Consider the following 24,275-nt stretch of genomic DNA (forward strand, 5'->3'; position numbering starts at 1 on the left):
AGAAAACACATGTTTGCCTTGGTAAAACATTGCAAATCTTTCTTGTTCAAAATACAGACTGCTCTTTTCTTCCATTTGATTTGCTATCATTTCGAGCTTAAGTGGCCATTTGTTCCAACATACCCTCACAGACGGAATTGACTTGGTCAGTCTGTGTTCCCAAGAAAACAGGTCATTCCACCACCATGTCAGATTGGAATCCAGAATTCCAATGGTTCATAGGTGCAGATGGAACAACTACAGATATCTCTGTAGATGCAAGTCTAAGTATTTAACTCTTTATGAACTTAACTTCTTTTAACAACTACATAGCACACAGATGCTGACAAAAAAGCAAAGATAGGTAATTGGTTAAAATTGATGTAAACATACTCTATGCAGTATTTCCAGAACTCTGAAAGCCGTGTGTAGAAAATTGGTAAGTATTCTTCTTTCAGAAGCTGGAATGCCAATCTTGCACAACTTCAAGAGGTGGACTACGACATCCTTGTAGAGTTCCACTATCTTGAGGAACAATGGAGGTTCAAGTACAGACCACCAATTTTCTGTCAACAAATGGTGAACACACAAACTTAGTACTTGCCACTACAGCATTATGTTGTGCTATCCTTTTACCTAAAAAACACGTTTTGCTGGAAAGCATACTTGTCAGTTACCAAAGACTCACAAAAAAAAAAAAGTTGAACACAGCAAGAGTGGTGCAGACTTCTACAAAAGAAACTACTCTTTGCACAAATAATGAAACCTCTATTCAAATGCTCTCCTGTTACACACAAACTCTTCAAACTGTCTGTTCATCCAGAGTACACAACAGTATCATGAAGTAACTTCTGACATAAAAACAGACGGCTCAAAACCCTGAAAGTTTGACTTAAGCGAACAGTCCTGAGAGCAACAGGAAGTGAAGCAACACAAAAAAAGATATACAGTTCAAAGAAATCATCAGTTTGCTTTTCTTTACAGCAGACAAGCTCTCTACTCTCACTAAAAACTACAGAGAAACACAAGAGATGGGTTACAAAGCAAAAAAACAGAGGAAGAAGCAGCACCCTCTCAAAAAGATACCAATTAAAAAGGAAATATTCTGAAACCTCAACTCTTTAAGCTGAACTTCAGTCACAATTAGAAAGTGTAAGAAGTGGAGTTAAAAAAATAGAGCTATTCTCAGCTGCATATTTGAAGACCACATCTTAGAATCAAGGAGAAAACACAAACCTCTCAGAAAAATCAAAGCAGGCGCTGCAGTCAAAACAAAGACGATTTAAAATCTGCTCTGCAACACTTCTGTAAATTGCTCAGAGCTTGTTAGCTGTCTGACCACACAATTTTCACTTTAAAGTGCAAAGACAAGTATTAAATATGCTGAACTACACAGCTTAATTCCTCCCAAATGGAATCAGTCCAAAAATTACAATACCAGATGAATTCATATGGATGGCCAGTTTATTCACCCAGCAGCAACAGAATGGGTGTTTTCTCACACATCAAGCAATGTTAACCCTTAACTTTCTCAGTGGGGAATTCTATAGAACTGTAAATATGCAGCAGGTGTTGCTGAGACCATGTCTTCACTGATGGAATTTCTATGCATTTTCATCTGGAGATCCTTAGTTTGAACAGTAAAGAACTCAGTTTCTTACCAAGAACTTTCAGAGGAGCTTTTTCCAGGTTCAGAATAGCTGTTCCAAAAGGAATAGCTAACGTTGTGAAATTGTTTGCATCACTCATCAGTGGGCATTCTGGTAGGGTGAGATACAGCCTCAAAGCTTCAACATCTGGTAAGGAGCTCGTCAATTTGGGAATAAGGTTCTTTTCCAAACTAGCCGCCACCTACAGCAGATCATAAAATTCAGTTCATTTTAATGCAACTGTGAATTCAAATAAATGCCCATCTAGATTAAAAAAAAAAACAGAAAACAATCAATAGTTTAAATTAGACTATTCTACATTTAGGAAAAAAGGCAGTATATTAAATATTAATATACAGACAGATAAGATAGGCTAATATGTTACCTAACTGGCACAACACAACACAGTTTTACATATTTTCAGTTGATATACTACTGAGTAAAAAAAGTTATTAAAAGGGTCACAGCAAGCATAACAATATTATTTCTGGATAGGTGTAATGCAGAAAGATAATCCCAAACATAAGGAAAATATGCAGCACAAACCTGTTGTGATATATGAGCGTGGTCAGGCTGTATAAGTTTGTGAAATAGTAGTCTAGCAGCATTCATATCAACCCCTGAGAATCTAATGCTTGTTTTGTAATGATCATCATTACTGCAGCAAAATAAAAATACAGAGAAAAGGACTGAATCTTGTATTCTCAGTAACTCAAGAACTTTTTCCACCTTGAATCTTTAGCCCTGCTTACTAAGGAATTAAAACATGAGAGATCACAGTATCAGACTTTCATTTCTTACATGAACTCTGAAGCAACTGAAAAAAAGAGTCTTCTCTAACTGCAAGACAATTGTGTAAAAACACCAGGATCTAAACCAGCCTGAGCAATATATTCCTCTTGAATTACATACAACCTGTGGTTGAGAAGTAACAAGTTTTGCTGGCTTACATGGTAGCAGCCAGGTGGCACATACTTCCAAAGATCAGCAGAAGACATTCTGCATTTAGGCCAGCTGACAAACCACATGGCAGTAAAGAAGCTAGAAGCTTAAACTGCAGGTATCAGAGTAACAAGATAAGGAAATGCTGGGAAGGTGTTACTGTTGAAACAAGAGACACTAGGAAGGTAGCCACTATTAATTCTGTTCATGAGAATACTTGTTGAAAAGCCTGACCACTTACCTCAAAGCCAAAAAGCTCCCATTCAGGCACCCAGCTGAGGAGAATGTTCCATCAATTTCACTGAAATTGTTCATATGAAAGAAGTTACATTTATTGTGTGTTCCATTTACAAATTAGCATAAAAATTACACTTAACCCCAATAAATTACATTGCACATAGGATGGAACTCTGACTTTAACGTGACTAAAAAACACTAAATCAAATCTCCGTTCAAGAATCAATGCTTAAGACAGCTCAAATCAAAACAAGTTTTGCAATTTGTTTTAAAATTCTTTGCATCCTCCTTCATTAAAGTAGAAGCAACAACTTTTTGAGTTGTTCTCACATTCCTTTACACATACTGTTATTTTCAATGTGCAACTAGATACTTAATCTTGTACAGTCATCTAAACTGACAGAGATGACACAGACTAAAAGATCTAAACTACCTGACAAGCATGACAATGAAAGCACAGCAAAAGCTCTGCATAATAAAACTAGCAATTAAATATAGCTTTGCTATGTATGTACAAAGCTCCATTAATGCCAAATTCATAACTATAATTACAAAAGACAACTTCTTTCCTCAACATCACTTACTTAGCTATCTCTACGGGAAGTCTTCCGGATGGGAAAGTCAGCAATTTCTGAATAAATGTTTCATTCACAGTCCAGATCTGCTTCAAAAAGTCAGAATACCTAAAATCATCTGGTGGCACCATGTTCTAAATTTTAAAGAAAGCATAAAGAATCAGCAACACAAAATTGATTTCCAGAAAAATCAGTCCTGTGGTTGAGCTCCTTATCTTTTCATTGACTGACAGTTTGCCTACCCAGACTATTACTGTGAAATAAGCCTAAGGATAAATTCACTATATTCTAGCAGTTCTGCATTCACTGTGAAAGCAGAGCATACATTAAAAACATCTGGTTTAGTGTGTTAATTCACACCACAGCTTGCTTCACGGTAAACTCCCTACACATACAAGTACTTTTGTAGAAGACGAACACTAAACAAGCCTTACACAAGAGCATCAAACACCTCTTCTCCCTAGGCGCTATGAGCCAGTCAGCTCACTGCTAGGCTGTGAGCATACAGAAAGTGAGCCATCCAATTTTTTGGACAGCTGCTCTCCCATCCCACTTCCATCAGACTGCTCTGAGAATGAATCTTGTTTCTCTGAACGTTACTGCACCATCAGGTGAGCTGCATTTTGATGTGCTACTCACACCAAATGAATTCCAGTAAGATTTCCAACAGTAAAGAGGAACAGAACCAAGACCATCGCTTTGAGTAGGAGCACTGGTTCGAAAAGAGATGGCAAATAGCACCAAAAATAAAGTTAAACTAGTAAAAGGAAGCATGTATCTCCCGAGGGTGCAGTCTGATCACATAGCTGACTCGTGTAATAACAACTAGCTGTTGCCAAAAATCATTACTTCTGATCCTGTACCCTCCTGGTGTTTCCTTTGTGTCCAGCAGAAGTGTCATTTAAACCCACAACAAAACAACTCAGGGAACTGAGCTGCCCAAAAACTAACTTGAGAAAACAAACAGATTTTGGCTGAGACCGCTTAACTGGCAAGGACACACAAGTCCCAGGAGTACAGTACTCACACAACTTTGAAAGAATTCAATACAAATTGCCAAACTAAGGAGTACCATAAAGCATACTTCTGCAGCATCAAAGTTCATCTATTGCTAATACTTCTTGTATGGAACAAGACACAATAACCGCATTCATACACTCTCCAGTTCACCTCAATTAGTCAGTCGGAGTCTACTTCAGTGATTAGAAAACTGCATACGAAGGTTTTTAAGAAAGGAGTTTTAACAGAGAAGTTTTGAGCCTGTATTATGAGTATTTTTTCCAGTCTACACCTGCTAAACAAGCCTCTCCCAAAGACAGCAATAGACACCACAACTCAATCAGAATTAAGGAGGAAGGAAAAAAAGAAAAAAAACCCAATACCCTAGAAAAATTGTTGATTCTGTACAACTAGGACAGGCTGTGGGAGCAAAGGGTTGCTGCAAGCCTGACCTGTACTCTGCTTTTCTTGACAACAAACATGTTTCCCACTAAAATCTGTTTTCCTTCATGTCCAAATTAGTTTTCAACCCACATACTCAACTCCTGATGCTTCATTAATGCCTGTGGCCTAGTATCTACTGGGCTATATTGGAAAGAGTCCCTAGACAAATCCAGTCATGTATTTTCATCTTGTCTTTTTCTCCCAACTCATCCTCTAATAGCATTTCCTTTCCATCATACTCCCATGTTACCATTTTTACTGTAAAGTCCTTCTAGACTTTTTTCCATACTAGAATTTAAACAGATGAATTTGTGTCCTTTTAAAACAACATAAGTTTTACAACTAGCATAAAACTATCACATAACAAACTATGTCAGTATCTATCACTTCTAGCAAAAAACTCCATTTGTTTCCTCATCATTGTGGTATGCTAAAATGGGTACAGAACAGAAAACAGCATAGCTGCAGTCAGGAGTTACTGAGGAGGGCTGGGCAGGGGTGAAGAGCTCAAATATTCAATCATGGTTTCCTTTATGAAAGGAAAAGAAGTGCATTAATCCATCACTCAGGAAAACAGCTTATGCCAAAAAACCTCAAGAGCTTCTGACAGCTAACACTCAATAACTGGATCCAAGCCCTCCAATTGCTAAATTGACTTAGTGTCTTGTGCTTTCACACTGCTCTAACGAACTTTACCACGTAGTTACACACCTTCAATATGAAAATCTTTTAAAATGCATCAGAAAAACTAAAATTTAACTTAACTTTAACAGACTTTGGAACCAAAGTATATTTGATTTGTTACCTGTGGATAAAAGTAGTGTGCAAAACTTTGGTCCCCACCAGAGAAAATTCTCTTTACACAGTAACACTCCTCACTGTCTGCAACAGGAAGGAAAAACAGACAACAGTGAAAATGTGAATTTGAGAAATGTTTAAGACACTGCAGTCACTCAGTTAGAAAAAGGTTCCTTCATTATGCAACCTCGCTGACGCAGATCTCTGCAATACCACAGTGAAGACTGCCTTTAACTGAGGTAGCGCTAACAGCTTCAAGTTTTAGCTCTAGTGCTAATAAAGGAGCTATCCCAACAGCACAAGCATGTATTTCCTACAGCAGAAATGAACTTCAGGGAGCAGAGCACAGTGACAACAAACGGTTTGGAAGAATGTGATTCTAACCCATATTTAGTTTAAATCTCATGATTTGTAAAACACTATAAAGGAACAAGAATCCAAGATGACAATACGCCAGATGTTACTTACCTGTGGTTATTGGGCACTGCGTACTGTAAGGAAGCCAGTTTCCTTTTACTGTGAAGGGACTTTTCCTGTTACTGGTTGTTCCTGTACCTAATTGCCCATTACCTCCGAGTCCAAAAGAATAAATTCTTCCAGATGAAGGAACAAATGCAGTAGTGTGCTGCCTAGGGCAAACAAAATTCAGTAACAAAAACCTAAGCATTTGTGCAGGCCAGCCTAAGAATTGTGTTAAACACCTTGTTAAAGGTCCTGTAGTATCAAAGACTCCACTTCCCTATTGGCAATGCACTGCCACTGGCAATGCTCCATTTATGCTCCAACAGGCAATATCCCATTTTCATGGAAAAGTTCACAGAACGGAGATGTCAGGTTCTGCCTTGAACCCCTACTTAGGCACAGCCTGACCTTTAGAGCATACTCTACACGTTCAGAAATTTGAAGTTGCTACCAGACCGGCTGCATCGCCTTTCTTCTCCCACCCCCTCAACTCTAGATGTCCTCTTTCCCCTAATGAGCCTGGGAAGAACCAGTATTGAACGTACGTAAACTATTAGCAGGGATGCTATTATAATACATACAATAAAAATCCATTAGGAACCGAAGCGCTGTACAGTACTGCAGGTAATTCACAAAATAAGTTACGTTTCCAAATTTTATACTTATCCTCAGTGATGCTCATGTACCTCCCCAGACACACTTGTTCTTTAACAGAAAATGATAAAGTGACAGCAATAAACAACACCTTCACACTGATTACTCACACTTTCAGTCTAGAAAATCAGAGCCTCTCAACTAGTATAACTTCCTCTAGTTCTTCTGTTGACTGTTTGCAGAATCCCAGTAAGGTCTCTAGAGACCACCTTGTCTTCCCTAACCACAACGGGTAAGAAAAACACCACCTCACATTACAATACATATGAAGTTTTATACAAAACAAGTTATTTAGAAGATTCATAGTGCTAGCTCAGAATAGACCTTACCTGCCACAAGTGATCTGCGTCACAACACTTCCCATAAGTTCAAAAACTTTCCTTGGGTTTATCTCATGGCTGGTAGAGTTATGACCCAACTGACCATAGCCTCCAGCTCCGAATGTAAACACCCCACCTTCCTAAACAAATAAATTGTTTGCCTTAAAATGACAGCATATCTCAGAACAAAAAACTTCACAGAAATAGGGGTTTAATAAATCTCCTTGTCTGATGATTTTGGAATTGTGAGGAAAGGACGTGCACAAGAGGGCCCTGAGACACCGAAGGGTCACAAGTTAATACTAATTATGAAAATATGGCAGAGCTATCAAGTATTACCTTATTCACTTTAAATTGTGTTCTTGTAATTTTCATATTATTATACAGTAGTCCTGCCATTAACTTGTTTCATTAATAGATACTAATCCTCGTTTTTCCTCTTTTCCAGTTCTCTTGATGAACTACAACAGTATATAAACTCATACTATTAACAAAAGTATACTTAACTTTTAAATGCTGAAGACAAATTTTAAATTACCAAATAGCAAGCTGTCTTCCTCAGGCAGATGATGCAGAGTATGACTGAAATAGTGAGCTTCATTGTTTGAAAGCTTAAGAAACCAGAAAATTTCAACACTGTTGTAAGGCAAGTCATTTTTTAAAAGTGTTTTTGATTAATTTAATCAATAAATCAACCAAAAACTTTAACAAGAGAATGTTCAACCAGAAACATTTTCAGAAGTTGTACAACTTACAACAACTTTGAAACTTTCCATTTTCAAATACTTTGAAACTGTAAAGCTGTTTCATTCAATCCTACTCTGCATCAAACTGGACCTCTGCCGGAAATCATCATTAAAATCACAGCATCCACTGAGAAAAACCAACAGCCTCACTCTCTGAATCAGGATAACAAACAGTGACAGGTTTTTCTGAATTTCAGAAGGACTTGAAGAATGCTCACGCACATACATAGTTCTGTCTACAAAAGACAGAAATCCAGACCTTTCATTCTGCAAGGTCCATCATGCAAGGGAAAATGGAGCTATACAAACGGGTGACATAAATGATCTGTAGAAAATTTACTGTAAACTCAGTATCTTCATTGAGTCCATCCGCTTTAAAGCAAGTTTGGAGTTAACTTCTACAAACTAAAAAAAATACTTAGAATGCAAGTTTCAGATTACTCTTTTCTTTACATTCTGTATTTCCCTAACCTCGCACAACACATCAACATCAATTCAGGATTGCAAAGTTGCCACATTTCTTTCAGTCAAAGCCAGAGAATATTTTTAGGACAAAAAGTAATTGTTTGCGAACAGTCTTTTCCTTTCACTGTAGAAAATTAAGTGTGTACAAACAAAAAAAGTATGACCACATTTAGGCAGATCACATTCTTCAAAACAACTTTTAACTTGCTGCAGTGTAAAAATTCAAACTAATGTATTAAAAAAACCATACTATTTCCAAAAGTAAGCAAACACGGACTCTTTTCTTCAGAAACAAAACATTAAAAATAGTTACTTTCTAAGTTCTCATGCTTTCTACACCAATATTCTAAATTCAACAGATTCAGACATGAAATGGGTATTTAGTCACTTGCCCAAACCTTGACTGGCCAGAATTGTTTTCTACTGCTATCAGCAGTAAGCTCCAAATATTCTATTTATAAATTGATACATTTTATTGAGTGATGAACAGCAAGAAATGTCAAAACGTTAATATATACTGATTTATTCCTAAATGTTGAAGTCTAATCCAACTACCAAAACACAGAAAGAAAAGCAGAGGAGTCAATTATTTAAAGTAAGATGTGTATGTACTGTTTTACCACCACAAAATAAAGGTACTTATCACTTCATGCTTGAAATATACTACATGCGTCACTGAAATGAGTGTAAGAAAGAGCACTAGCATTGTATATTCTATGTTGCTCCTAAAGTTTCCACGTCAGTTTAAAAATAAGACTTCAGATGATGCATTTAGCCAACAGTTATGTGTAAGGCAATTTGACACATTTCAGCTCTCTAATTTAACCAATTCCTACACATCTATATGAACATGTCACACTGACAGAGAGTACATGCTTTTTTCTCAAACTGGCCTTGAAATAAATGACCAACTTTTCATAGAACATCACACTACAATAATTACTAGTGGTTTATGTAAGTCTTATTTTCCTTCTATTGGTTTGCCAATAGTATGTAAATAGCTGCAACGCAACAGTAGCCCATGCTGGAGCAAGTCTGCTGGCAGGACTTGTGACCCCATGCAGGAGCCACGCTGGGGCAGCTCATGGAGAACTGTCTCATGTGTGAGGGACCGCACACTGGAGCAGTGGAAGAGAGAGAGGAGGAAGGAGCAGCAGAGGCAACGTGTGATGAACTGACCGCAACCCCCATTCCCTGTCCCCCGTGCTGATTGCGGGAGGGGAGGTAGAGAATATGGGAGTAAAGCTAAGTTCGGGAAGAAGGGAGGGGTGGGAGAAGGTGTTTTTAAGATTTGCTTTTATTCCTCATTATCCTACTCTGACTTTTGATTGGCAATAAATTAATTTTCCCAAGTTGAGTCTGTTTTGCCCATGACAGTAATTTGTGAGTCATCTCTCCCTGTCCCTACCGCGACCCACAGCCTTTTGTTGTATTGTTTCTCCCCGTGCCCAGATGAGGAGGGGAGCGACAGAGCGGCTTTGGTGGGCACCGGGCATCCAGCCAGGGTTAATCCACCACCACAGCAAACAGCAATACACTAAGAAAACTTTAAATACTGACACACGCCGATCCCCCCCCCAGCATTTAAGTTAAATTAAAAATTAACTTGGTCTGATCAGTGGTAACAGCAATGCTAGAGGCATTACAGTCAGAAACCAGCTAATCTCTCCAGGATACACTAATCTAAATTTCAATAATAATGCAGTATGCACTGTCATATCAAAAATGCTGTATTTTGTGTGCTCAATTTCACCAATTCTGGCAAAAATTTCAAACTACTGAAAGATTTCTTGTGTTTGCTAAGTTTTTTCAAATATTTAACCATTCTTCCAGTGTTTCCTGAACTCCATCCAATAAACTTTGAAGAAATTTTACGTGGAATTTTGTTTATCATTTCCTATTCAGGTAGCATTTTCTCCGGAAAACATGAAAAAAAAAAAAAATCAAAGCATAAACATATCTTTAAATATTGTACCTTTGTAAGGGCAGCAGTATGATCTTCTCCACAACATATATGAACAACCTTCTGAGTTCTCAGTGACTTTAGCAGCGTAGGAGCATACCTGTCTGAAAGGTTTAATACAGCAGTAGATTGCTTATTTTGAAAATAAAAATCAGAAAACAAATAAATAGTTTTGCTCATTTATTCTAATTCGGTTCCAGGCAAACAAACACTTTAAATTTGTCAGCATAATGCAATCATTGTGACTGAGTTTATCTGTCTTTGAGATGGAAGTGTTATTAGAAAAAAACAAGAGACATTACTATATTGAAATTCTTTGCAGCAAATACTTTCATTTTCACTAGCATAGGATCATATGCCAATACATAAATCATAAAATATGGAACAGTATGTTAGACCTGCCATTGGCCATGAGAAAAGAAAAAAAATTACAGTTGTTTCAAGTTGTTTATGTGCTTCATGTTTTTAAAGTGTTCCTATAAGTTGGTATCAGTTGGTCATTCAGTATTAGTAAACATTTAATAGAATGGAACACTGAATAATTAGGAAGCACAACTAACTTCCCTCCATCACCAAAGCAAATCAACTTTGTCATCCAGTTGCACAAAGGCAATTTTTTTAAATGTTAATGCTAATATCTTAAAATTTGTCAGATGCGCTAAGTTGCCAGGAAGAGGCCCTATCAAGACATAAAGAGATTTTAAAGAGAAGTGATAATATACTAAAACCTGGGGCCATACATATTCCAAAGAACGCTGAAGTCTCCCATGAAAATTTAATTTCTGAAAAGTACGTCATTCTTATTACATGCGTATGACCAGACTTAAAGCATTAATTCACATACGCATTTTAACTACAACAAATTTTCCTTATTTTCAATGATATTGAGAACCATGAACCAGTGAGAAAATTTGCATTAATGAAATTAGCTACAGATTATTCTATACTAAACTGTGTATTGCAGGAACCTAATAGCATATACTCCCATCTTGGAGCCCTGTGCACGGATAGTGTGCACGTAACATAATACGGCTAACAAAGCAACAATTTTTTGTCTAACCTCACCACCTGCTTAAAATCGTTAATGACTATCAATACCCTAGTAGAGGAAATCTTGGAAATGGTTAGCTGAAAACTGTGAATGATTATAAAAAGCGGCCTGAGAAAGCAGATACCCACATGGCAATAAAACAATGAAGATGCCTTAACCATATCTGCTAAGGACAACCAAATCGTTCTGATAGATTACTGGTGTTGTCAAGCAATTTCATCTGCCTAAAAATCATTTCAAACTGTAACTACTACACAGTATCTTCATTCAATCCCATTCCGAAAGTTTAAGTCACAGAAAAATCCAGCACAGTGAAAGAAAACAAGTCAAGCAGGCTAGAATTTCAACAGAACACTGTCAGAATTTTCACTACAGAACAGCTGATGACGAAAACTCTCTCCCTTACGCAATCTCACACGACATCAGCACTCTTCGACAATATTCAGCAAAGGTTTTGTTCTGTCCGCTCCTTTTCTACAAATATTGCTGTCTTTAGATTCACAAACCAAGACCTTCAGCATGAAATTTTACTGAAGTAATGATTACTCACCATTATCATCATTAAGACCCAGCTGCCCAAATTTGTTGCGTCCCCATCCAAAAATGGCTCCAGAAAGAGTTAGTACAAAGCTATGAGCTCCTCCTGCTGCAATCTGTGCAAAAGGGATTCCCAGCAGAGATTTAATCACATGTGGCGAGTTTTGTTTTTTATACTCGTAACCTAAGCCCAGCTGGCCATATTTATTTTGTCCCCAGGAAAACACCTCACTTCCTGTTTAAACAAAGAAATACAGTCAATAAAGTTTATTTACTGTAAGAAAACTGAAAAGTTAGACAGTTACTCTTCAAATATACTTGAGTTTGAAAATGCATAGAAATTACCGACTTTTGAAGCTAACATTCTTGTGTAATTTACAGACATTCAACTCAAACATTTAATCAGACTGAAAGGATATAAGTGACATTCAAAACCTTCAAAACTGCACTTAACATTCCTGTTTCATCAGCCTTAGATAGGCTGAGTTTGGTTATTACTAAGCAAGACGCTGTTCCATTGGGACTTCTGCTACCATATATATTTTTAAGCAGAGATCTTGTTGAGATTTCACACTGGACATGTAAAAACTTCGGATTTCCAATCACAAGCCTCAATTAAACTTTTATACGGTAACATGCTTAATTTTCACACACTATTGAAGTGACATATATTTCAAACTTTAAAATATTGTATCAATTATATGGTCAATGAAGCACAGTTTACAATGTCATCTGATGCCTTGTAAAGAAAAAAAAAATTTTGAAGAATCACAGATCACAGAATCACAGAATCACAGAATCACAGAATAGTAGGGGTTGGAAGGGACCTCTGTGGGTCATCTAGTCCAACCCCCCCGCCGAAGCAGGGTCACCTACAGCAGGCTGCACAGGACCTTGTCCAGGCGGGTCTTGAATATCTCCAGAGAAGGAGACTCCACAACCTCCCTGGGCAGCCTGTTCCAGTGCTCCGTCACCCTCAGAGAGAAGAAGTTCCTCCTCATGTTCAGACGGAACTTCCTGTGCCTCAGTTTGTGCCCATTACCCCTTGTCCTGTCACTGGGCACCACTGAAAAGAGCTTGGCCCCATCCTCCTGACACCCACCCTTCAGATATTTGTAGGCATTTATAAGGTCCCCTCGCAGCCTTCTCTTCTTCAGGCTGAACAAGCCCAGTTCCCTCAACCTCTCCTCGTAGTGGAGATGCTCCAGTCCCCTCACCATCCTTGTAGCCCTCCGCTGGACTCTCTCCAGTAGCTCTTCATCCTTCTTGAACTGGGGAGCCCAGAACTGGACACAGTACTCCAGATGAGGTCTCACCAGGGTAGTGTAGAGGGGAAGGAGAACCTCCCTTGTCCTGCTGGCCACACTCTTCTTGATGCACCCCAGGATCCCATTGGCCTTCTTGGCAGCCAGGGCACACTGCTGGCTCATAGTTAACCTGTCATCCACCAGGACACCCAGGTCCCTCTCCGCAGGGCTGCTCTCCAGCAGGTCCACCCCAAGCCTGTACTGGTGCATGAGGTTGTTCCTCCCCAGGTGCAGGACCCTGCACTTGCCCTTGTTGAACCTCATCAGGTTCCTCTCTGCCCAGCTCTCCAGCCTATCCAGGTCACGCTGAATGGCAGCACAGCCTTCCGGTGTATCTACCACACCTCCCAGTTTGGTGTCGTCAGCAAACTTGCTGAGGGTACATTCTAACTCTTCATCCAGGTCGTTGATGAAGAAGTTAAACAAGACTGGGCCCAGTACTGACCCCTGAGGGACACCACTTGTCACCAGCCTCCAACTAGACTCAGCGCCGCTGATGACAACCCTCTGAGTTCTGCCATTCAGCCAGTTCTCTATCCACTTCACCGACCACTCATCCAGCCCACACTTCCTCAGCTTCCCCAGGAGGATATCATGGGAGACTGTGTCGAAAGCCTTGCTGAAGTCAAGGTAGATAACATCCACAGCTCTCCCTTCGTCTACCCAGCCAGTCATGTCATCATAGAAAGCTATCAGATTGGTCAGGCATGATTTCCCCTTGGTGAATCCATGCTGACTACTCCTGATAACCTTCTTTTCTTCCACTTGCTTGATGATGGCCTCCAGGATAAGCTGCTCCATCACCTTTCCCGGGATGGAGGTGAGGCTGACCGGCCTGTAGTTCCCTGGGTCCTCCTTCTTGCCCTTTTTGAAGATTGGAGTGACATTGGCCTTTCTCCAGTCCTCGGGCACCTCTCCAGTCCTCCAGGACCTCTCAAAGATGATGGAGAGTGGCTCAGCACTCAAAGATGATGGAGAGTGGCTCAGATGAGAGAGCTATTTATGCTAAGATTGCATCCAAAAGAAAATGTTCTACTGAACAATCAATGTTTTGCCAAGGTATTTACTATCCTAAAAATTAACACTTAATCACAAAGATATTTTGCTTTTGCCAACATGATACGTTTCAAATAGCAATGTTAGCTTCAAGCAGTAATGTTTCCTATGTCTCTGCTAGCTCCATCTTTCTAGTTACAGTTTTATCAAGACAGAAAACAATGAAGCCCGTCCCCTCGGGTACAGGTCTCCCAGATTTTATGTATTTATTTAAAGACCACTGCCACACCAAAACCAACCAGACAACAAAAATCACAGAAAACCCAAAAACCAAACCACTACTTTTACACAAAACAATCTTCCTAACACCAAAGAAATCCTATGCCAATCATTTATAATCACATGAACTAATCTACCTGATCAATATCCCATATATAGATTTAAAAATATGATGTCTCCTCTCAAAACGTCCAATTCGAGTAAGTTCATAGCGTTTTGCTCCCTGTGTGGGTGTATTTTCAAGGCCACAGCTGTGACTGACCTTGCTGCATTGCAAATATTTCTGCAGGTTCTCTTACAAGCAGAAAAAAGAACACCCTACAATGCACGTGAAGAACAGAAACAGAGAGCTGCAAATTCGTGAACTGGCAACAGGATAATGATGCTCTGCTTGAAGCTTGTAGCTACTTCAAACATCGAGGGAATTTTACATTACAAACTCCTATTATATTCTTGCAACTTTGACCAACAGAACGCTTAACAGCGAAATTCTGATACTCCCCAGACTCTACTGCTGATCTTAACCCAGGCGAAGGCTTATTTGTAAATCTCTGTCTGCCTGTCCCGAAAACAAAGGAATCTCACTAGGTTATAATGGTACAGATGCCTGGGAATACATCACGGCACAGCAAACACTCATTCTGCGCCCATGAAAAGTCACATACAGAATCTAGGCACACATAGTCAGTATAAACTATTACAGTCAGTATAAACTATTACACTTCAAGAAAAAAAAAAATCATTCAGCAGACAATTAACACCTCCCTCCCCACACTTCTTTAGTTTATATTTTAACCACACATTGTTAAGAAACACTGTCAAACTTTACAATCTTTCTGGAATTTTGTTTTCAGTTTCTAAGTTTCCATTAACGCCATCCCGCAGCCACTTCTTCCAAATGGAAGTTTTGGCCACAACTCTCCTTTGTCACAAGGAAACAAACAGGCAGCCAATTTTAATTAATATTCACTTCCAGACAGCTATACTAACTAGACATGCAACACTCTCATACCAGTGAGGCCAACCAAGTATGTTCTCATAGCCCCAGCAAAATTTTGAGGACAGGTGTTTCAGCCTTTTGAAAGGTGGGTTATAATGCGACATTACATTTTCACTATAGAAGCACCAACAAAACAGAAGCTTTGCAACAGAAAAGCAGATAATGAAGTCGTTGCCTGCAAGCCTCAGTAACTTGAAGTTACAGGTTAAAACAAACTAGTGACAAAGCGGCTTGCTAGCAGGACGAAAAAGAAATGGGACCAAATAAAGGCGAGAAACAACAATGAATTTAAAAAGGAAGCTACATGAAAGCAAGATGATTAAAAGTAAAAGAGCATAAGAAAAAAAAGCAGAACAACACAACATTTTTTTGTACACTTCTCCTACCAAGGTGAAATGGGATCTGTGTTAAGTGGCCGTATGTTTTTTTTTTTAAATTTCCTTTTTAAAAAAAGATAAAATAAATGTTGAAATCTTTAGAATTACCTGGTAAGAAATTACACAAAACTTCAGAAAAATTTGGCTTACCTTTTGAGAGTGCTAATGAGTGATAATAACCACAAGCAACTTGAACAATTTGGATCTCTGATAAGCTTTTAATATTTCTATTGGGGAAAGAAAACAGAGAAAGAATTAAACTACTAGGGCATGGTATGAAATATCAAGTCACACCAAAGGGTAATATACAAAAAGTAAATCCTTTTCACTGAAGTATATATGAAACTAATTTAAATATCCTAACTTTAATTAGAAGGTATTTAGTAAAGTCTCAAGTCAAAACTACTTCATTTCTAATACTTTCAAGGACAGGTTCCATTTTATTTTCAAATTAACAAAGTCAGTAAAAGACTATAACAAAGAATTAAGGAGGTTCACATGCTAGGAAGGAAATGTCACTTAGTATTGAATGCAAGAAGAAAATGATTCTTACTTTCTAGTTTCCACAAGAAAAGAGGTTTTACAATCTTCTTCACATCAATATTAAAGACTGAATTACTTTCTGTTAAAATTTGAACATTCAATTTTTCATCTCTACCAACATTAACTTCAATCAAACCTTCAGCTCACAGAGCTATTAAGTATTGTGCAACATTATAAAGAATTTGCAAATACATACAAATGTGCCTTAAATCTAGCATGCTTTCAACTTTTGATGAGAAAAACAGGGGTTTCTAAAAGGCCTGTGGGTTGTTTAATTTGAATAAATAGCCTTTATATTAGTTATTTATGTCTTTCACATTTCTACAGGTCAGATAGCCATGATAAAACTATAAATTACTGACGTTCCAAGGAATTGTTACTTTCACGTGTCCTTTTCCTACATAAAAAAGAGAAAATTAGAAAACCTCCAGCTTGCAAACATACAAACTTCTTGCTACAGACAGTTGCACTGACTCCAGTGAACCTATTCATCACAGTAAAAATGTGGACTTCAGCTCGCTGGAATGCTTACAGCATTCTGAAAACAAGCAACTGAATCCGGCTAGCATTCATTTTTATAACTAGAAGGCGTATTATTTGATCACAGCTAAAAAACCTCAGGGTGAAAACTGAAGTACAAAGATCAGATAGCAAACGTACCTTCTTCAAATGTACTCCCACAACTGGTTTTGAAAGCTTAACGTTCTATTTCTCTGACTTCTCTTAAAAGGCAGTTAGCAATCCCCATTTACATTCTTAAAATACCCATCCTACTTTTCCACCGTAACTCTCATTCTCAGTAGCTGACTGTTAAAGAAGAAAAACTAAAACCCAGCAAACCAAACCAACCCATAACACATTTCTCACATAATCTGACTGTTTGAGAAACTGTCTACAGCATGCAAGTGCCACATCTAGAATACAGCTTCTAATGCGTGTTTTCAATTCTAACAGCAGAACTGCTTAACCAGTGCGATTTCAGCACATTCGTTTTCCAGAAAAATAACTTATTATATGCTAATTATTTTTAACCTGGGCACTCTGATGCATTCTTCTGTTCCCGGCAAGCCAAGCTGTCCATCAGTAGCCAGGCCCCAAGCATATACCTGACCCTTGTCATTTAAGGCAAGAGTGTGGGCTTCTCCACACGATACAGCTACAATATTTTGGGCATCCAGTGCACCAACGTGCTCTAGGAAAAAAAAAAAAAAAAAGTTAGTTGTTTAAAAGCAAAAAGCTACTAGAAAGGTAGCCTTGTTGAAGACAGTTATACTCAGTACCAAGATACCAACTGAAATGACACTGAAGTAAGCCCAGAGGTCTACCGAAACATCCTTTATTTAAAATTATAAGCAGCTTTTCTAGAAGTAAGCTAAATTTGACACACCAAGGTAACCAGACAACAACTGTATCTGGGGCAATATACAGAAGTGCACTAAAACTGCAGCTTGATCATAATGGTTCCTTCTAATCTTGCCATCTGAAAATGAGTGCAGAAACTCAATTAACATTAAGGTCAAATAGATTACTGTCAAATGACTACACGTGTAGACATTATGTAAGAGGAAAACATTCCACCACAACAAATTAAATTCACCTATTCATTATTAACAAAAAAGCCTGCAAAACAAGGCAGGGCAAATTAAAGACTAAAGCTACTGATTTTGCAATGAACTACACAATGTCCTCTTTATAATGCAAAATACTGTAGAAACAGACCCCAAAGAGTAATTTTTCTAGATATATAGTGCACACCTCCGAAAAGCAAACACTAAAATATCTGTGATTTTTTTCCAGCAGTCTGCATCAATACATTCCAATGCGTTTGGAAAACCTCAATCGATTTGTGCTCAGAAGTCTAATATTTTCATTTCGAATGAAATGCTTACGATTTGTGATCAGAAGTCTAATATTTTCATTTCATCAACAGTAAAGTGGAGAAATGCCATCAGGGCCTATCATTAGGGTTGGAATTTTCAACAGTTCCCTTAAATAAGAGCCTGCTCAGACATTTTATGCCCAATTTCAAACACATACATTCTATTCCTGCCCAAGAATGGCACACCACTGAAAAAGCCTGTGTATCTTCAATGTAACATGCACTGTAAACACAGCCTAGCACAGCCTAAGTCAATTTCAAAATGTAGCTAATAGTATCTACAACACCACAGTCACACAGTTTCCAAAATAAAGTAACACAGGCAGCAAACAATTTTTTTTAAACACTTGGTCCGATTAAAGAGTTTACCACCCCAATTCAGCCCACTATGGCCTCCACAGCTCTGCCACTTGCAGAGATCACGCAAGCACGCTCCAGTTCAGGCAACAGCATGCAGATTGGCTACACTACCTTCTGCTAAACCAACCAGGCTGACTTCGCCTAACATGGATGAAGGAACATTCATACAATCCCTACGGCAAGCAGAGCTCTGTGGGGATGAAAGAGGGAAGGCACAACTAAATAGTGCCACTGGTGACACGGAGGTGGCAAAGACATGCAGTCAGTGACAAAATTATCTTCAGTTAGCAGAAATACGTTCAAAAGACAGCATTCATCCATTCGTAAAGATACTGAGCCTCTTTAGGCTGCACAAGTAAAGTTATCCCAATGCACTGACTTCACATTAGAACACTCAACAGTATCGTCAGTAATCTCCAAATGAAAGAAAAACTACAGAGGAGAACATTACAATCCTCATGACTGCTGTGTCTGAGAATAATTAAAAAAAAAAAAAAAAAAAAAAGATTTATAGTAGGTGTTTGTCCATTACATAAGAAAGCTCATACAAGACTTACAGAAGTCCAAACTAGTTTTAATAAGTTACATATCAACTACACAAAAAAATCACTACTTGGCACCAAATATGAAACTCTGAATAAAGGAGAACTACTGAAATACTGCCTAATGCCTTACTTCCATTTGAAATATTTGTATCAATTACTGTACCAAGTAACTTGTAAAATTGCTATAGCAGTGATTAGAATAAACTCTTACTAAGCCTTTTCGGTTCGCTTACGTTATACCATAAGCACTGTCAGAAGCGCTGTTCCACACCTCTCAGTAGCACGCAGATATGACTCACATGCACAGCTCTGAAGGGAGCCCATGTGCACACTCCTCTGCAGTCCCTGCAAGATGTTTACCCACTTCTGCTATAGAACTGCACTCGCAAGAAGCAGAAACACGCACGTAACATAGACGGCAAGAAAAAAGCCCAAAGAAGTTTTACACTGCATTCTTTAGGCTTTTTCAGGTCTTCTTCCTGTAACACTGCATATGCTGAAAAGTCTTTTATCAGAAGTTCTATTTTTAGTTCTTAAAAAAAAAGAAAATTAAGAAAATTGCTTTAATCAGTCCTGCTCTACATCATATATTAGACAATTAAAAACACACAGCATGTTAAACTATGGTAGGCCAAATATTAATTTCTACCATATTCCAGCAGCCAAACCCATACATATAGTCCAATGCTAACGCCTGTATTGAAGCAGGTCACCTCCCCTTGAGATTATAAACAGCCACTGAGTCTCTCACAGCCTTAGGTCAATTGATTCCATGCTGGAAATAAAAACTAGTGGCACTGTCGAGCTGCACAGCAGGCAAAAATATGGGGGTCAGCCACGTTTCACAGTTGGTTGTTTCTAACTGTCACAAGGTGCAATCCAAGCAAAGGAAAGCTTTTCAAGTTAAAAATATGCCCATTTCTGGAAGAACTACTGTGCATACAATTCAGTACATGCGCAGACACTGGCAGTCTCGGGTTTGACATAGCAGAACGACACAAAAAATACATGCGCAACCACACGTACTCCCCATAATTCATTACTTCTAAACTTACCAGGTCTTTTCCTGGCTTTTTCATGCCCTAGCTGTCCTAGATCATTGCATCCACATGTATAAACAGTCCCATCATCCAGGACAAAAACAGTATGTCTCAGTCCACATCCTACATCTCTGACCCTTTTATTTAAGAAAAAGTCACTTTTTCTGGGTTCTAAAACAATCTCTTCATCAATTCCACCCAATCCAAGCTGTCCAAAGGATGCATTTCCCCAGCACAACATGTTTATGCTTCTCTTGATCACAGAGATCTTCCAGCTTCACTTTTCCAGAATATCCCTTCTTCGTAGCTGTTAAAAAAAAAAAATATATAGTTTTTCAGTGTCGTCCCGAATGTTTATGTTGTCTTTTACATAGCATGTAACCTGCAAGTTTACTTTCTATATACCAATATATTGAAACACTGAACAATTTTTAAGAGTGTGATTTACCCTCCTGAACAGTACTTACGTTATCTCTGCAGTACAATGCTTTCCTTCCCATTTCAGATACAACTTCTAAGATGTGCAGGTCCTCGGTTTTACAAAACTTTGTTTCAAAAACTTAAAATAGCATTCTTTGTAAAACTTCTCTAATCCCCAATCCAGATCTGTACAAACAGCAGTCACAACCAATTCTAGCCAGTGGAAACGACCTCACACGTCTTCTGAAGAGACAGCACAGGCTAATTTCTTTACAAAAAGGAGCTGCATGACTCCCAAAGGCACTGTGTACTGCCTCAAGATCATGCCCAAATACAACACTTGACTCACAGCTTGGAAAAAATTGGTCAGCTCTGATCAATCCAGTTATGCAACACAAAGAATAATACGATGTGTCAATCATTACATTTAAACAACTATGAGTCAACTGAACTTAAAATTTAAGAGAAAATAAATAGCTGAAACCCAACTCCCCAGTCTTGCACTGCAACCCACAAAGGCTACAGCTTCACAGTTACTCTGCAGTAACGGAAGGCCACATATGCAAACTCCCTTATGCAACCCCCACCCGTAATGCCTAAATTGCAATTACCAGTATACATGCTGACAGACTGTGTGCCTGTCCAGAAATGATACAAAGCTACACCTCTTTCATTTTCAGTACTTCAGATGATTAAGAATTTATGGCAATGTTTTCACTATTACTTACACTATGCTTCTGTGACAGTACATTTCCCCGTAATTTCAGAGCAATTTAAAAATCAATGCGATACAATGTAAAATTGCTATAAATTTTCATCTGTGATCATTATTTGGAAGACAGCATGAGTACTGGAATGTGGAATACAAGGCACTACAAACGCATTCAATCTTACACTCTGCAGGGTCGTAACACCTATAAACTGCGTAAATATAAAACTGCTCAGAGAAGCAAGCCATCAGTTAACACCAAAGTGTTACATTCACCAAAGAAGGGCAGAAATCTTCCCAGCACAACAGGAGGCACTATTTTTCCCCGCAGAAGTCAAAATGCAGTAAACAAGATGCTTATTTTTGTGATCTCATAAAAAAAAAACCCACCACAAAATAGTCAAACAGCTTAAAATATATTGCGTTCTGTTTACCTATCTCAGGAGATGACGCATGATCAAATATTTTCCTAGCTATATCCTACCACGTTCAGCAGGGGACATCAACACGAAGACGTCTTTGGTTCAGACATAGCTACGCAACAGCAAACTTCACACGTCTGTAGCAGTGTCTGCCACGCAAGCTCCAACCTGCAACACAAGAAGGTAGAAACGACGTGTGACTACAGCGCTTCAAGGTTTCTGTTGCCAGGGTTCACCTCCATCTCCAGGGGGGCAAAAAGAAGAAAAATTCCCATTTCTACTGAAACCGACGTGGACTTCCATAGCAGGCGGGGGTTTGGTTTTGTTTTTCTTTAAGCGTCGGCAGCCAAAGAAGTTTTGTACTTTGCTCTCGACTGACAGCAGTATTTAACACCCGTACGGAGTCACGAAAGCCAACTCACGGCGACAGCTGCTGGACACTACCGCGCGTGACGTCAAAAGCCGCCCAGCGCCGAGACGAAGCAGGGAAGGCGAGCGAAACCACCCAGCTCGTTCGGTGCGAGCAGGGAGCGGGCACCGGCGCCGCAGGAACGCCCGGACGTTCTCCGCAGGCGGGAGCGGGCCGTGCCGTTGCCCCCTCCCGGGCACGGACGCGCCCTCACAGCGCTGTGCCGCCCGCCCCTTCGAGCGGCGCGCCGCCCGCCCTCGCCGCCACACCGCCCAATGCAGCCCGCCCGCGCCTGAACGGTTCTCCTCCCCGGGGCCCGGCGAGCGCGGCCGCGGGCGGGGCCGAGGCGGGGGAGCGCAGGTCGGCGGCCGGAGCGGGGCCTCCGCCCGTTCCGAGGGGGCGGCGCCAGGCGCCGAGGTCCCCTCAGCGCGCCCCGCGGCTGCTGAGCGGCGTCGCCCCTAACGGTCCCAACCGCCCCGGCCCACGGCCGCCCCGCGCCGCTCCCGCGGCCGCCCGAGCGCTGGCCCCGCCGCCCGAGCGCGGCCCCGTGCGCTTTCCCGTCCGCCCCGCGGGGCCGAAGGGCGGCGGCGCCGGGGTCAGCGGAGGTCCGGCGGCGCACGGCGGCCCCGGCGGAACTCACCGGCGGCGGCGAGGAGCTCCGGCCCGCTCCGCGCCCCGCGAGGCCGCGCCCAAGCTCGGCCCGCCCGCCGCAGGCACCCGCCGGCCACCGCGAGGGCGCGCGCGACCCCACCACAGAGCGGTGACAGGGCCCGGCCGCCTCTCCTGCGCAGGCGCGCGCTCAGCGGGCGGGGCCGCAGCGCCACCGCTTTGCCGCGCCCCTCCCTCCCTCCCCGCCGGCCTCGTGGTCAGGGGCGGTGACGCAGCGGCGGCGCGGCGTGACGTCAGCCCGAGGCTCGGCGGGGTTCGGCAGCGGGCGAGGGGCCCGGGGCGGCGCGGTTGTGCCGCCCGGGTGTCCAGGCGAGGCGGGCAGGGGGGCGCCGGCCGGAGCCGCGGCGTGGCCCCGGTTCCCGCCGCTGAGCTGGGCGGAGGCCGGGCGAGGAGCTGGCGACGGAGGAACCGAGGAGCAGGACGGTGAAGCGATAAGCGCTGGAGCGGGGCCTTCGCCGTCCCGGGGCGCAGAGCTGGCTGCGGGAGGTTGCCGTTAGCTCGGGCGCCCCGCGCGGGAGCGTTCTGGTTTGGGGACAAAGGAGGGCAGAAAATACGGCAGCTTTAGAACATGCCATCGTCGTGTTACGTCACTACGTTTAAATCAAGAATTAAAAAATTGAGTATGTTCTGGGGCAGATCACTCGCTCTGAGTTTGCAGAGGAGACGTCCCCGCGACGGCCCGCTTCTCCTTCCCTGCGGAGAGGTTTCAGAGTTTCGGCCGCGTGTTGCTGTTCCTTATCCGTGATCTACGGAGATGGGCAGAAGCCTTTGCTTGATCTCTGAGGGCACGAAGAGAATGACATCAGTGAGCCGGAAGGAGCTGCGTCTGCCAGGGAGAGCCGGGAACAAACCCTCCTTCATACCCCAATTACCTCTCATTAGCTTCTGACACGACGGAGTTCTTCCCCGAGGGTGACCCAGCTGGGGTTGCCACAGCGCCAGGCAGCAGAGCCAGCGCCGGCGCAACCGCCATCCCAGCCGCCGGCCCTCCTGGTTGCGGGTGTTCGCTGTACCCCTCCGGGAGAAATGAGCACGGTTTGCTCAGCTCTGCATTCGTGTTCCAAGCTTTTCTCCGTGCCAGAGCGTACACGAGGCGGTCACGCTGAGGCGTTTTTTTCACTACACACACACCGCAAGCGGAGCAACTAAAGATAAGCTTACACGCTAGCACATTTGCCAGCTTTTTTCCTAGGATTTTGGTTAGTGCTGAGAGGAAAATCCATTGCAATTTATGTGAGTGGGCCAGGTTGGGAACCCAAGTGGGATTTCCTTGTTTAGTGTGCCCTCTACAGCAGTTCTGGGATCCACCTTCCTGTGGGTCAGGAAGTGAAAACGGCCAGGGCCAGGCACACTTCACAGCCAGGGATTTTGCAAACTGTGGGGAGGAGGGGTTCTGTGTTTGGTGCCGTTTTGCCCTGTAGTGGAAGATATTTTAAAAAAGCAACAAATGGGATGTCTTGCTCCAGCCATTAAACACTCCTTTGTGTATTGAAATAGGT

General features: G+C 41.2%; 1 protein-coding gene across 6 annotated transcripts in view; it reads right to left on the reverse strand.

Moving 5' to 3' along the window:
• HERC4 (HECT and RLD domain containing E3 ubiquitin protein ligase 4) overlaps positions 1 to 22,831 on the reverse strand; it is a 37,667-nt gene extending 14,836 nt beyond the window's left edge. For 4 of the 6 annotated variants that reach the window (XM_075423105.1, XM_075423102.1, XM_075423106.1 and 1 more), the window contains exons 1-15: positions 22,748 to 22,831; positions 21,711 to 21,866; positions 20,163 to 20,454; positions 17,356 to 17,515; positions 15,931 to 16,007; positions 11,835 to 12,056; positions 10,246 to 10,337; positions 7,069 to 7,199; positions 6,092 to 6,252; positions 5,631 to 5,707; positions 3,392 to 3,516; positions 2,812 to 2,871; positions 2,175 to 2,286; positions 1,641 to 1,830; positions 373 to 545 (exon numbers count right to left, since the gene is read on the reverse strand). In XM_075423105.1, the coding sequence (XP_075279220.1) occupies positions 373 to 545; positions 1,641 to 1,830; positions 2,175 to 2,286; positions 2,812 to 2,871; positions 3,392 to 3,516; positions 5,631 to 5,707; positions 6,092 to 6,252; positions 7,069 to 7,199; positions 10,246 to 10,337; positions 11,835 to 12,056; positions 15,931 to 16,007; positions 17,356 to 17,515; positions 20,163 to 20,388 (1,806 nt within the window). In that variant the 5' untranslated portion in view covers positions 20,389 to 20,454; positions 21,711 to 21,866; positions 22,748 to 22,831. Of the gene's footprint in view, positions 1 to 372; positions 546 to 1,640; positions 1,831 to 2,174; positions 2,287 to 2,811; positions 2,872 to 3,391; positions 3,517 to 5,630; positions 5,708 to 6,091; positions 6,253 to 7,068; positions 7,200 to 10,245; positions 10,338 to 11,834; positions 12,057 to 15,930; positions 16,008 to 17,355; positions 17,516 to 20,162; positions 20,455 to 21,710; positions 21,867 to 22,120; positions 22,281 to 22,747 lie in introns of those variants that run through there. The other 2 variants (XM_075423104.1, XM_075423103.1) reach the window with 2 other exon arrangements.
• Between the last annotated feature and the right edge of the window lie 1,444 nt (positions 22,832 to 24,275).

This window comes from Opisthocomus hoazin, chromosome 6 (genome assembly GCF_030867145.1).
Source record: "Opisthocomus hoazin isolate bOpiHoa1 chromosome 6, bOpiHoa1.hap1, whole genome shotgun sequence".
Classification (NCBI taxonomy): Eukaryota; Metazoa; Chordata; class Aves; order Opisthocomiformes; family Opisthocomidae; genus Opisthocomus; species Opisthocomus hoazin.